This window comes from Dermacentor variabilis, chromosome 6 (assembly GCF_050947875.1).
Source record: "Dermacentor variabilis isolate Ectoservices chromosome 6, ASM5094787v1, whole genome shotgun sequence".
Classification (NCBI taxonomy): domain Eukaryota; kingdom Metazoa; phylum Arthropoda; class Arachnida; order Ixodida; family Ixodidae; genus Dermacentor; species Dermacentor variabilis.
This window is the reverse complement of record NC_134573.1, coordinates 181,958,297-181,973,509: the sequence shown is the minus strand read 5'-3', so window position 1 is coordinate 181,973,509 and position 15,213 is coordinate 181,958,297. Positions and strand designations below refer to the sequence as shown.

Sequence of the window (15,213 nt, the reverse complement as noted above, 5' to 3'; positions counted from 1 at the left end):
GGTGAAACAGCAAACCTTTACAATTGTGCTTGCGGCAACGATGTTCACAACGCAACTTGAACAGATCCGAGTCCGAAAAGTTTAATAAACTATATTTTGGTGCACAGAATATCGGCTGCCATATTACATTGGCTTTATAGTGCCTGTGGCAGAACTGGGAAGCCTGAATAATTGAGCTTATTCAAAATATTGGTCGACGACACAGATTGGAAAACCAATGAACATTTTTATCAGTTTACTGTTTCAAAAAATATCTTTGAGCTTTTTCTCAGCAAGCGATGTAAAATATTGGCTAAGGTGCAAGGACCAATACGTCACTTCACACGTATTCTACATGATTCTGCTATCTTGACTGAAGGTTGCCAAGAATTATGAATTACCTGAGAGCACTATGCGAACAGCATTCACTGTACCTTGATGGGTGTTCTTCATGGTAACCACTGTGAATATGTCTTGTTCATTGTGCATGAATACATTTAATTAGCTTAATTAATAAATTTACCTAGTCAATGAGATGTCAGTGAAAATGTGGATGGCATTGACAAATGAACGATAACGTTTAAAACAACCTATAGCATTCGTGAAGACTTCTTGACTTGAAAGAAAGCCTGTGAAAAGAAAAAAAAAAACGCCGCTGTGACAATGACAACGCTTTTGAGCACCAAAGATCGCATCAATCCCAAATAGTGGCACGGAAAAAAAAAGGGACTACACAAGGCCTACGTTGCTATATACTCTGTTATTGGTAATTTCTCTGCATACTCCACAACCTTCGCATTGGCACCTTATTGAATAAGTAACATATTAAATGTTAGTTCATTAAAGTTAAATATTAGTTGTTTGTTCACAATGGAAAAAAAAGACAAATTCAGCTAGCATTAAAACAAGCCTGTCAGCATAGTCAGCATTGCTGTTCACAGAAAGACCTAGGTTATATTTTCTTGGCCATATGTAATTGGGACATCAGGTATGTACAGTTAAATCTTGATATAGTGAACGTCAATATAATGAAATTCTCGATTTATTAACAAATATTTAACTTTTTTTGACCTCTTGTCATAGAACACCGTGTATTTAGAACCTCAATACAGTAGAACCCTGCTGTTACGCTCCTCACTGCTGCGGTTTCCCGGCTGCTACGTCATTTTCATCCGGTTCCGGCATAGCTTCCATAGGATCCAATGTATAAGGAACCCCGCTGTTACGTAGTAGCTGTCAAAACGTTCCCACATGATGCGGCGCAACTTAACCCCCCAACCCGCCTGGGCCGGCTAAAGTAGGCAACGCGCTCCAACCGCCATTTTGGCTTTTGACGAGTTTTGGGCGGGCTTGGCTATGCAACTGGCTGCAAGAAGCCGCACGCCAGTTCGATAGCCAAGCGCGGCCAAAACTCGCCAAAAGCCAAAATGGCGGTACATACGACGATTACGTCGCCGTGGATGCTGTTGTCGTGACGTCAGAGTGTCAGAGCATCGCCGAGATCGTTGGGAACTCGGTTGCGAGTGAAGCCACAGACTGCGATGCACGAGCTGCATAATGCCGGGGAGTTGCCAAATCCTAGCTTTGGAGAAGCCGTCGCGGCTCTGGACCTCCTCCGCAGGTACGTCGCACCTCACAGCGACGCTGGCAGCAATGCGGCCTTCCAGGCTATTGAGAAACGTGTGGCGATTTCTAGCGAGCGAAAGAAACGGCAAGCCACCATTCTGGACTTTTTTAGGTCCCAAGTGCACTCTGTGGAAATAAATTGTCTATAGTTGAAGCTGCACTTTTTTTTCATTCATTTTCGGAGCTTTCCTCACTGTTGCGTTTTCCCGGCTGTTACGTTTTTATTCCCCGGTCCGGTGAAAAACGTATGAACGGGGTTCCACTGTATAATGAAGTGTGCTTGTATGTGATTTCAATATAATGAAATGAAACTAATTATACACAGTAAATGGAAATTTCCGTTGACGAAGATGGTCAAAGGATAAATTACAGGTGGCTGTTCACCAACACACCTTTCAAATCGCACTAGGCGCGACAAAAGCGACCGACTGCAGAAGTGAAGCCGCATCATGTTCCTTATTACAGTCAACGACCAATTTTTCGGACCCTCTAGAGAACGTAAAAACGTCCGAAAATTCAGGCAGTCCGTAAAAATGAATGCATGCTAAAAACGCTCTTTTTTTTTTCTTTTTTTCTCGGATCTAGAGGTAAAGGGTGAAGTACCAGGTTTCCAAAACCCTGCCAAAGCATCAGTTAAGTGGCTATAAAAAATTGCATTCAAAAACTCTGTATGCAGCCGACTGCCGGTTTATTATGTACATGTGCATCTCGTCGGGCAGCCGGTTTTATTGCTGCAGTGGCTTGAAGAACTTGTTGATTGTTGTTTGGACGACGTTCCGGTTGCACGTGATCATATTCACTTCGATCTGAGCAAGGTTTATGTCAGCACTGTACGCCGATGAAAGAGTCAACAGTGCTCGCGTCAACTCGGCGCTTGTAGGCGATGCAGGCATCGGCTCCTCATTTTCAACATCGGAGTCTTCTGAATCCCCCGCAACCTGACTCCTTGCTCAATGCCGAACTCTTTGCTCATGTCAGCCTGCGATGGGCTGCTCACGACTTGCTTAATAATGGCGGCTTTCTTCTCCATCGTTAACCGGCGGTACTGCTTTCCGCGCTTCGATGCCATCGGCGAGGACGACAAAGACAGAGTGGGGGCCATCGAAGGCAAGCGAAATCCTCAAATTGCGAACAGTGGAGTTCGCAGACGAGCGTCGAAGCACCTAGGCCTAGCGTCGCAGAGCACACTTTTCACAACAGCACAACCACACACCACGCTATGGTGGCTAGAGGGGGAGGTGTCGGCATCGGAGCGCCCGAGAGGCAGCATTTTTTCAGGACGATGCGGCGGCGCTGCTGTAGGCTCCGAGATGCCTCCCATACGCTGGCTAAGGTCCGCTGCGGTTATTTGGTTCCGCTGTGAAATGCTTTCTCGCTCCGCGGCTTCTTGGGGCGCAATACACGCATCGGAAAATCATTTTAAAGGTTAGGCGACTTTATCACTGCAGCTGGCCTAACGTACTATGTACTAAATTTTGGTAATTTTATCGCCGCGCTTTAGCTTCGCGCTCAGTGCAACACTTGTGAAACTCATGATTGCACCAAACAGAGAAAGCTTCCGCAGTAGGCAGTTGTTTGCAGTTTGCCAGTGCCGCTTTAACATTTTAAGAGACTATTATGGGGTGCCGTATGAAGTTCTGTTTGGCGTGACTTTATTAGTGTCTTGAGCTACAAGTGCTTGTCCTAATCGTCTACTGGTTTGTGGCGCGCCTCATCAGTTTAAACGGGCCGCTCGAGTGAACCATGATTATTTCAAGTTTATTTAATTTTGCAATGAAAGGTAGAACTGTAGGCACCAATGGTCAAAACTCAGCATAATGAGAGCGCTAAGGGAAATTTGGTTTCCAATATTAGAAACCTGCAAAGAACTAAGTTCGTGTATTTAGTACAGCTCAGATGATGCCAAAAATGCCTTACAAAGAAAAAAGAATATTTATTGTTAATAAAATAATACACACGACTCTATATATATGGTTGTTAGCTCTCAAACAAACAATATGACACGAAATGGAGCGCAAATCCAATGTATAATGGAGGTATATACCCAGAAACGGTGAACAAGGTGCAGTGCAAACAATAATTTGTCGGGTGGGAAATTCTGTTCAGATATGCAGATATCTTTGGGCATACAATGTGATGTGAACAATTGCTGTTTTACATATACAAACGCTTTATGTTGGTCTTGCTGATATAAACTTTGCAGTGTTGCAGTTATGTTATGCACCTCAACTTGAGGTACGTCATTTTTTCTCACTTCCCTTGCTTCGATGCGTTCTCTCCTGCGACAAGGACGTGCAACCTCGTGATGACAAAAAACCGTATCACTTGGTTGGTGATTTCTACGCTATGCTGCGCACAGCCAACCATATCCAGCTTATTTATTGACAGGCAGGAAATAAGGTCCATGATGCTGTCAGCGTTCGACTTGTTAAAGCTGAAACAATGCGTGAAGGCATCTTCCATCGCAGCAACCAAGTCTTTTAGTGCCTGAGATGGGTGAAGCAGGCCACCTCTATCCATGCTGTTGGTAAGGCACGACTCTTCCGGAAGCAAGCGCGAGTCTTTTGCTTGAAGCAACAGCTAGAGAACAATCTTCGCACTTTGTTCTCATTAGCATTTTCCTGGTAACATACCCGCTAACGTAGTAGGGTATGCGAGAGTCGCTATTTGATCTCGGCATTTCACGATGATCTGGCATCGCATCACAATGCTTTACCATCTCGGGAACTTCATTTAGGCCCACATCCAGGAGATCATCCAGCTTACTCTGCATTTCGACCAAATTTTTGCAGTGGCGTGGGTCAAGAAGGGCTACTCAGAACTCCTTATGACAAGCAAACAAACAAAAGCTAACAAAAGCGGGACAGGTGAAGCTAACTTCACCACAGACTTCACGACGTGCGCTTGGAGCCGGAGAGATTGCTCAAACACATCACGCAAGGCATCTCGGAGACTACGAGCGCGCCATCTGTCGCTGTCATGAAAAAATACCGCACCGCCATACACGGCGCAGTGCAGCCGATGCTGACACCTCCCCCTCTAGCCACCATAACCACGCTAGCCAAAACGTGGCCTACGCAAACAAATTAAATGGCGCCGCTCCGGAAACTCCACCGGAAGCGGAAGTGCAGCGATAAACATAGCCAGCGTGGCCAGAGCAAATCGGTGCGTGACGGCTAGATTTGGCTAGTTGTGGTTCAAAGCGGTGATATGCTTCAGCTGCAAGTCGATTTCCTCCGCAAGGGCGCTGTGCGAGGAGCCAAAGAACCCTCCGTCGCATCAAAAAGTCCGGAAAATCGGACGGCGGGGGGTTCGAGCGTCCGAAACTTAAGATGTCCTTATACATTGATTCTATGCGGCTCGTGGCGGTGCCGCGAAGATGTCCGAAATATCAGGCATGTCCAAAAATTTGGGCGTCTGAAAATTCATTCGTTGACTGTATGTCCAACTGTGATAAGATCCTATTGCACCTTGCATGCTGTGTGCTTTAAGTGTGAGTGAAAGTGTGCGAGGGTGAGACAAGAAAGTTGGTGTATTCATGAGTGTCGCCTTCCCACGCTAGCAAACCAGTGCCTTGGTTGCCAAGTAGGACCAAAGCCTGGAGACCCAAGCTACGCATGCTGCCAGAAGGATCGTGTGTGCCAGAAAAACACTGACTCTGGAAGGATGGAGGTTGAGGCAGCTGTCATCCTTTTCTCACGTTCAGTGCCAAAGCACAACCTCCGTTACACAACGCTCGTGTCTGACGGAGATGGTGCCACATTCTCTACACTTGTGCAAGAAAATGTTTATGGACTGGTCCCCATTTCAAAAGAGGAATGTCTAAACCACGCCCAGAAGAAGATGGGGACAGCACTGCGCAACCTTGTGCAGAAAAGTGGCAAGGCTTTAGGAGGGAAAGGCAGGCTAGCAAAGGCCTTCATCGACAAGTTCACCGACTATTATGGCTGGGCCCTACGGAACAATTCCAACGATGTGGCTGCAATGCAGCGTGCAGTGATGGCATCGTACCACCACGGGACATCGACAGACAAGGATCCTCACCACGATTTGTGCCCTGAGGGTGCAACTACTTGCGGTGTCGTCATAACGCCAGCAAGAGTGATGGTCTGCCACCTCCGAAGCATTGGTACAATCTTCCATTCTATGTTGTAGAAGCACTGCTACCTGTTTATGAGCGCCTCTCACAGGCTTCTCTTCCGCAACGTTGCTTGGGAGCAAAGACGCAGAATGCACCAGAATCATTTCACTCCGTGCCGTGATTCCTGATGCCCAAAGAGCAGAATGCGTTGCTGATTGCTGCGGAGACAGCACCGCATGAGGCACTTTCAAGATATAATGCTGGCTGCCACAGGGCCACCCAAGAGCTATGTTCATCAGTGGGGCTAACACCTGGCCATTCAACGGGCAGCCGAGAAAGGTTCTTTGCGCTTGGAAAAGGCCAAGAAGCGATCACAAGAGAATGTGGAAAGGCAGCAAAAGAAGAGAGTGCCTAAGAACACCATTATATGTGCTCAAAACATTCAAAGCTCATTTTCTCCAAATGATTTCCTAGGTATACTTTGTGGCACAAAATACATTTCTTGAAAAGGGACAGAAGAAAGGGAGACAGTGAAGCGCCAAACTACCAACTGTTTAATGACTGTTAAATGCCGTGGTCGAGTCCCCCCTACAGAAGCTGAAAGCTACCGTTGCGAGTGGGAAAACGCACTCGAAGGAAAGGGAGCGAGTAAAACCAGTAGTAGTACCTTATGTGCACCGTGTGACCCATAACCTCAAGAAGGTAGCTACCAGATATGGCATTCCGGTTGTTTTTTCGGCTCCCAACAAGTTAGCTCAATTGTGCCCCCGGATCACACGCGAGGGGCCGCGGGGCTGCCAGAAGCAGCACGCCAAACATTTCAGGGACTACGTTGAAGGGGTGGTCTACGAGATACCCCTAGATTGCGGCAAGTGATACGTCGGACAAACGGGACGTTGTATTAATGACAGACTGAGGGAGCACTCTAATAGCATCGGCAAGTGTGACAACGCGCATCTTCCTGCGCACTGTAAAGCCTGTCATTGTACGCCATACTTTGAGCAAGTATTGATTCTTGGCAAAAGTAGGGACCAAACTGCAAGGGAGTTGTTGGAAGCGTTTTATATTAAAAAGAAAGCGTCTGATTGTGTCAGCGATACATCTATCGTATTATATTCCGCAGAAATGTGCTTCATCCAAAGTATGTTATCATGACCATGTTGTTCTGTCACACCTTGGCTCCCTGCGCATGAGCGGAAGTTGTATTTTCTTCCATACGTTTGTTCAGGCTGTCGTTAAACAGTTGGTAGTTTGGCACTTTACTGTCTCCCTTTCTTCTGTCCCTTTTCAAGAAATGTATTTTGCGCCACAAAGTATACCTAGGAAATCTAAGCACCAACTTGCCCAAGAAGTCCTTTTGGAACATCTTTCTCAAAATGACTTTTTTGGCTGGTGAGGCTGCTTGTTCCAGCCATATCTCTGTAACTGCTCATCAGATTTCCAGACAAGTCAATTTTTTTTATATATTGTGCCTGTGATTTGTGATATTTAATCAAAATTTGATTGATAAAATCTTATTTGCCAATGCTAAATTCGGTGGTCTGCTAAAATTTTGAAAAAGTGCTCTGTCTTACCCTGAGGTATTCATCTGGGAATCATCACAGTGAATGTCACAGTTGCAGCACCTTTTGAAAATTCTCCATGCCTGGAATGAGAAAACCATGTGCACCATTCTGACATATTGCTGTAACTTGAGAACCAGTGAACATAACTGCACGGAATTTTGTAGTTCTACTAATGCTTTTGCAACGAGTCTATCCTGAAAATGTCATTAAGATATCTCAATAAACAGAAATAGTTGGTATCCGACGGTAACCTTTAAGGGATTAAAGAAAACTTGCAGTAGATGCGGGAAAGTCTGATTTTCAGACCAAAGTCTTGTCGAATTGTAACTGCCGATACCAGCTTCAGTGTTGTTAATTTTTGCACGTATTGAAGGGTGAGTCCACATGTAAGGACCTGCTAATACAACGACCACTTTTCGCAGAACTGTTCAGTTCATTACAAATGGGTTCGACTGTATGTAAGTCGCACCGCTGTATAGGACGTGCCTATTTCAACTCGGTCGCCTTGATAAAACACGATTATGCATGCTTGTGCCGTCATCGTAATATGGCTTATGTATTTTATGGCACTAAAGTCCTGTAAACAAAATATTTATGAGCCACAAGTTCCAACAGAAAGAAAAAGAACATCAATCAACACTCCTCTTAGGTGCAAAAAGTCAAGATTTATTGAACTTCACTTGAAGGCCTCGTCCTCCGACACAGCAAAAAAATTTTTGTTCAGCTGCTTCGGTCGGCAGCATCGCTTGGTCAATGTTTTCGACCCCTGATAACTTTGACAAAACGTTGCAGGTGCTTCGGTCACATTGACTCAGCGCTGTGGCGTGCTTAAGAAAAAAAAGTTTGGCACCATGTTACACTCCTGTAACACGTGAAGGCAAAAGCGTGCTGCTCACTTGGTAATGCATTAAGGTCTACTATCGGAGGGGTCAGACTTCTTGCGAGACATAACGAGCCACAGTGGTGAAGTAAGCATGGGGAAATTTATCTGCGAGCTTTGGCTTCCTCTCTACATTGCCGTCTCGCATCGTTGCATTGCTGCTTTCACAGTGGTAGATTATAGATTGTTGACCACCTGATGCTATGCTGAAACTTCAGCAGTCCCTGCAACAACTGCTGCTGAAGTTTTGCAATTCATCCTGTTCATCATTTTACGCCATGGATTCACTCACATCATCGGGGATCGTGGCCGGCAATTTGTTGCCAATGTCGTCAAGGAGCTGCTGCGTCTTTTTGTGTCCCAGTTTCGTCATGTCGCCCTGTACCACCCACAGAACTGACTAAGAGGACACTTGTCTATATCCTTTTGATGTAGCTTGAACAGAAAAAGTGGGACACTGTCTTGGCTTTCCTAACTTTTGCTGTGATACTGCACAGTGTGAGAACACTGGATGCTGCCCTTTTTATTTTCTCTATCTCTGCCAACCCTGCACTGCTCTTGATTCTGTTCTTCCAGTTTTCAAACACAATGGACTCTCTGCCATGTTGAAGATGCCTAGCGTATCGCCCACCTCTGTACTTTTGCCTCACAAGACTGATCCAAAACTCATTATGACGAGTGCCAACAGCATGTGTCTTATGCCAAAGGTGACTTGGCGTGGCTGTGGACACCACTATGCAAGCACGGCCTTACCAAATGTTTCTGGCCCCCTACATCAGACCCTTTGTCATTCTGGCATGTCTCAGTGATGTCACGTGTGTGACATGTCGCCTCATGTGCCCTGGCCACCGCTCCAGCAAGACCGACGTTGTTCACTTCGCCCCTCTTAAACATTTTCACCACCAATACTCCGACTGACTTGCCTGGTGGGTATCATCAGCCACAGGGGAAATGATACACTACATTGGGCGGTTCGTGAAATAGGAGGACGGGCATTGGCCTGAACTGTGACCTGCTCAGCATCTACCTCTCCCACGATCATCATTCACTATCTCCTATAAATAAATGTGTCTCACCGTAACAATATATGATTTAACAACAAACATTTCTGGAATTTAGTCCAAAAAATGCCGTACTCAGTCTGAAGTGAAATGTTGCTCTATTGCAGTTTTGTTACTTCACTGGGAAAATACAGTATGAAAATTTAACCGGAATAGCAATGCATTTCACATCACATTTGGGTCCATATTTCTGGAAACTGGTGCTAGACAGAAAGGTCCGGATGCATCATTGCAGCCCGTCAGTACCTGAGACCTGTCCAATTTAAATAAGAATCCCGAGACCAGCACTATAACTTTAAGATATATATGCTACAAATGCATCGATATTCCACATAGCTTTGTCCAGCAGTGAGCAAGAAATGCTTTTGCAGTGAATCACAAGTGTGAGGCTAGTGCATTTCCCTTGTGATTAAAAAAGAACACTAAATCAGTTTAACAGATATCACAAAATTTCGCTCTTTTAATTTCTTGGTAATGTATTCATTACTAGAAGCAAAAAATTAACATTAAGGTTCCATTATTTGCATTTCTTGCCAAAACCCAAGTGCCTCTACGTCGTGTGACATCACGGATGTCACAGTATTTTTCGCATTAGTGGCTGTTGTGGCTCAATAGAAGTTCTTGAAACTTGCTATGTTCAGTCTTTGGCTGTCTTAAAAAAAATTCAGTCAATCGTTACTAATAATAAGTTAACTAGGCCCAAGCAGACGCTGCTAGAATCTGTGAAGTAATAGCAAGATGGTGCAGTAACTTTAATGGTGGCATTGCCAAAGGTCTTTCATTTTTGCATCTCTCCTGGCTTACCAAGCCTGTTCTCACAGCAAGAGTTGCTTTTTTGGTAAAGGAGAGTAATCTTGTAATACGGCACAAATAAGTTTTCTCTTTAGTTTCCCTTTTTAATGGGGCCTACTAGGTCATGTGCAAGAATCAACTTCGCTTTTTGTACCAGGTGAACCCAACAGCCAGTGCATCCTTCCTTCCGCTAGTACTTTCATTGTTGGGATGGCACTGGTAAAAAATTGGATGTACTTTTTCTTCTTGTCATGGCAGCCGAGTTCATGTGCCATTGTGCATGCAGGGCCCCAAATTTAAACAGTGTGCTTTAAGGCACCCATGGTTTGCTTGTCAATACACGTTATGTCCATGGGGCGAATGGCAGTGCCATAAGGAGGATGCCTGCACAGCTGAGCATATACAAATTTCATGGTGTCCGTAAATTGATCGTCAGCTCTGCACTGAGCAAATCAGTCAAAGTAGTTCAGTCTCCAGAGCTACTGAAAGGAACACCAAAAATAAGATAGTAGAACCCCGCTGTTACGTTCCTCACTGCTGCGTTTTCCCGGCTGCTACGTCGCTTTCATCCGGTCCCGGCATAGCTTCCATAGGATCCAATGTATAAGGAACTTCGCTGTTACGTAGTAGCTGTGAAAACGTTCCCGCATGATGCGTCGCAACCCGAACCCGCCTGGGCTAAAGTAGGCAACGCGCTTCAACCGCCATTATGGCTTTTAACGAGTTTTGACCAGGCTTGGCCGGGCTTGGCTATTGAACTGGCTGCAAGAAGCCGCACGCCAGTTCGAGAGGCCGCCACTAGGTGGCCATTCGTGTAAAATGCTCTCACTATCATCACTGTGATTACGGTCACCGCATGGTTTGTTGGGCGGGTTGACTCACAGAGGAAGGAAACTCAGGAGAGGCCCTGACGTCACTCTTCGGGAAGCTATTGGCCTCGAGCTCCACCACTGGAAAAGCTGGCGCCACCGTCGGCGTGACGTGCTAGGAGGGATCACGTGGTCATAGCGGCCGCGTCGGCTGCTTCGGGCGCGCCGAAGAGAGCTGAAAACGAGTTTAAATTTCCTCGTACGCTGCGGTTCTCATTTAGTGGCGAAATTTTCCCGCTTCGAGTGTCTCCTTTACAACGCTTCAAAGCACTACAATAGGTAGTGGCTGCCTTTGAGGGCGCGCAACAAGGTAGGCGACTGCTCAGTGCCGCAGGCCCGGGCGCACAAAACGGAGGCCGGTGTCAGCCTTATTCACACGTAGCCGCAGGACAAGAAGCTGCGTGAAGCTTGGTTCGTGAAACATAAAACCGGCAAACAGTCCTCGGCTACAACTCGGGTATGCAGCAAGCACAGCGCGAGGAAGATTTCTGCTACGGCGCCCAGTCTGTGATGTTCTGAAAACGCGCAGAGACGCTCGCCCGAGTCCGCTGCCCGACTAATGTCATGAAGGTTTGGTCTATGAACTGGTCGATGCTATAGATACTCGCAAGTTCAGTGGAGTGGAAAGGCAGCGGTAAGAAGCACATTTAAAAAAAAGCATGGCATATGGTCATGTTTGTGTTATGAATTAATGCACTGGATTACAAAAAAGGAGCAGCGGGAAATTGCACGCTGAGAACACGGATAAACATACAGTGCGATGCAACTCGAGAAACAATATTGAAAGGTCAAAGAATTTAGAAGAAAAAAAAAGATTGCATCGTCGCAACGGGACATCACAGTCCCCGTAGGCGTCGAAGTCTCTACAATGAAATTATTTTTGAACAGCTCTGATAGCGCCCACGCAACAATGGTTGCTTGTATACTGTCAAATGCTCATATTCTGCGGCCTAAAGCTCATGGCACGGTGCGAAAACGCGCGCGCGGAGAAAGCGAAACAGTGCGCGGACAAGCATGCAGACGCGCAGTCGGTCACTGCGAATCTGCGCGATCGCTGCATTGAGGCTTCGTTCTATTACGCTCCATTTAGTTATACAAACACTATAAGAACATATTTCACATAGTTTGCTCTCAGCGTTTACCTACCTTTCACGCAAGAAGCCGGTTAGGGAGACTCCATCGCGGCGACCGCGCGCAGTGGCGTTCACTGTACGTATTCGGTAAGGAGATAGCGTCTGTAAACGATTGTGTGCTTTCAGTTTGCCCAAGATTATTATTTAGACAGTAAGAAACTTCTCTCGTTTCAAAAGTACTTACAGAAATGTCCGGGAGAGCTTGCGCGTGGTGTTTTCAGTGAGCGCTGACAGCAAAACCTATGAGGAGCGCGCCACGTGATCCCTCATACTACGCCAGCGAGGCGCTTCCGATAGATGGTGACTCCGTAACTCCTCGCCCCCAATAGCTAAAGAGAAGCCGGAAGTTGGCGTTGCTGCGCCTATCGGGCCAGCTCTCCTCTTTTGTTTACATTACTCGCGAAACCGCGCTGCGCGCAACCGGGCTGCTCGGACGCGCGCGCTCCGCAGCAACACTAAACAAACGTTAGCACGTTAGCATGATTACGCCAAAGAGGGCAAAATTTCCCACGGATATTCATTCGTCCGTTGCCGTTGCCTGGCACGGTGACGATGAGGAGCACGAGTCGCATGATGCCTGGGGGTTGCCAAATCCTAGCTTTGGAGAAGCCGTCGCGGCTCTGGACCTCCTCCGCAGGTACGTCGCACCTCACAGCGACGCTGACAGCAATACGACCTTCCAGGCTATTGAGAAACGTGTGGTGATTTCTAGCAAGCGAAAGAAATGGCAAGCCACCATTCTAGACTCTTTTTAAGTCCTAAGCGCACCCTGTGGAAATAAATTGTCTATAGTTGAAGCTGCACTTTTTTCATTCATTTTCGGAGCTTTCCTCACTGTTGCGTTTTCCCGGCTATTGCGTTTTTTTTCCTCGGTCCGGTGAAAAACGTATGAACGGGGTTCCACTGTATATAAAATAAGGCACATATAATGTAGCTGGTTTAGCTGCTTCCTTTCTTTCGCACTGTGGTGCCTGAGACGGTCTGTCGTGCAATGTTCAAGCGTGTCCTTCCGCAAGCTTTTCATGGCAGGCATGTTCCAGAAGTGCAAATGGGAACGCGCAAGCGCACGACATTGCTTGTGCCAGCTGCTTGAACTGGGGATACCTGTGGTTGTTGTGAAGATGGGTTTGCATGAAGCTTGCCCTACTAGCGACGGTCAGTAATTGGCACGACGCTCCTCCACTATGCAGCACACAAGGAACGCTGTGGCAGGGTTTGTCGACTCTCCAGCATGGTGCAGAGAAGGCTTTGGAGCCAAATCACCAACAAACACGAGTTTTTTAACCCACAATACACTACAATGCATCAGTTTCAGCTGCAGGCAAGAAGGGTCACAGCAAAACCAATAGAGTCTGTGCAGCCACTGCGCAAGGCTAACCGGTAGCAGTCCACCGTGGACAGGACATCACGGGAGCATCTTCCATGGAGAGGAAGCAGCGGTACAGAGCTTGGGGGAGAAAGTGCCCTGGGACAGTTATGGGGAGGCCAATCAAGGCGTGTCCCAGTAACGTGTGTTCGTCGTGCATGTGACTCATTGCAGGGAGGGAAAATCATGGTTTGTGTGAGAAAGTAGCTCCAACATGCTAGTCATGTCTCCTGTGTTGCTGATGGGTCGGCATTTCATGGAGATTCAGCTTGGCAAAAGGCTGACACCACGCGCGAGCTGGGGGATCAGGCATGTATATGAAACAACCTTTATTCCCATGCTGTTCATGAACCCAGAGGCGCTCCCTATGATAGTGGTATTACAGCCTATAGGTTGATGAAAGCACTTGCAGACATTTGTAAATGTTTGTTCACTTGGCTACATATGCTAAGTCGAGTCATTGCATACTGTTGCTTTCTGCTGTGTGTTCATGTGTTTTTCTGTGGTACTAGCTGCGAAACCATTTTCTGACACTTGGTTTTCTTGTTTTAGATAAATGCAGTCACTTTCACACAAAACAAACTTTGCAGGCTATCACGGCATCAAAGTTTTGTAAGAAGGAGAAAGAAGAAAAATAAAAACTGAGTGCTTTTAAAAAACAAAATAATGAACATAGCCAACACTCAGCAGCCTAGCTGCAGTAGTAGGTGCAGTGTGTGCCCGGCTACTTTGTGACAAGGTGATAACTAAGCAACAGATCACTACATGTGGGATCGTTTTGTTCTTTCCGTACTTCGTGCAGCCCTGCAGGACTCTTTTTATATGCTAAATAAACTTTCTTGGTCACCAGACAATGCTTTCATGAACATCTCAACCATGTAGAATTGCTGTACATGCAGCCGCTAGGGAGCCCACAAGATCACTTAAAACCTCTGCCAAAGGCTCTCTGCACTTCTAAGCTTTTCATATCCTCTGTCACTGTTTTTCTTCTTACTCTTGCACAGGAGTAAACACATTGACTGCTGGGTGGATTACTGTCACAGCCGAGCAGTCTCCAGCAGAACCAAAATTGGAGAAATGTCGTTACTGTTGGGATGGTGGTGTTATCATACAGTGAACTACACTTTTAGTACTGTGCCGTATGAGATTTTGTGTTGACGGAGATTTGTGCCATGATATCACTCAATCATTTCAATACAGAGCCTTGGTATGGTGATTGGTGGAGGCATGGTGAGAACCTCTTATCGGGGCATGATGGCACTGCTTCAAGCACAGTTTGAACAGTGAATATGAAGCAAAGGCTGTGAGTGTTTGGCAGGAGCTGCATTTGATTGTTGGGAACTCCATTCATACAAGATGTATTCACAACATTTTGCTGGTAAATATTCATCACAATATATATCAGACATGTTCTACACCTTTCATGAAGATATTGTGAGGCCCCTTCAACACTTGTGTTTTGGTCAGAGTACCTTTGAAGTTTAGAAGCACTTTTGATATTGAATTGTGATAAGAGAAGCTAACATTGGTTTCTTTTTATCTTTCAGGTTGCTAATGTTACAAAGGACAATGGCTACCACATGTTCACTAAGGAGGAGGTTGAAGCAGTCATCAACACCATATAAGATATTTTTGGTGCAGCTCTTTTTTCTTTTTTCAAGGATTCAATCCATCACTTGAAATAAACTTTTTTTTACATGTGAAGTAACGTAACTTTACAACATTGAAATGATGTGCTGTCTTTTTTATGGTGGCCATCGTGCTTGTTTATAAACGAAAGTGCATAAAAGTGCACCACGTTCTGTGGTGCTGTAGATTTAGTTATTCGACAAGGGAAACAGGTGCCCTATAGATGTACTAC

The 15,213-nt window shown here is 46.0% G+C and overlaps 1 protein-coding gene across 1 annotated transcript in view; it reads left to right on the top strand.

Annotated features, from left to right (window-relative positions):
- Nucleotides 1–15,081, top strand: part of Prosalpha5 (proteasome alpha5 subunit) — a 37,845-nt gene extending 22,764 nt beyond the window's left edge. The window contains exon 8 of the mRNA XM_075697008.1: nt 14,900–15,081. Coding sequence (XP_075553123.1) covers nt 14,900–14,977 — 78 coding nt within the window. The 3' untranslated portion in view covers nt 14,978–15,081. The remainder of the gene's footprint in view (nt 1–14,899) is intronic.
- Nucleotides 15,082–15,213: the final 132 nt, after the last annotated feature.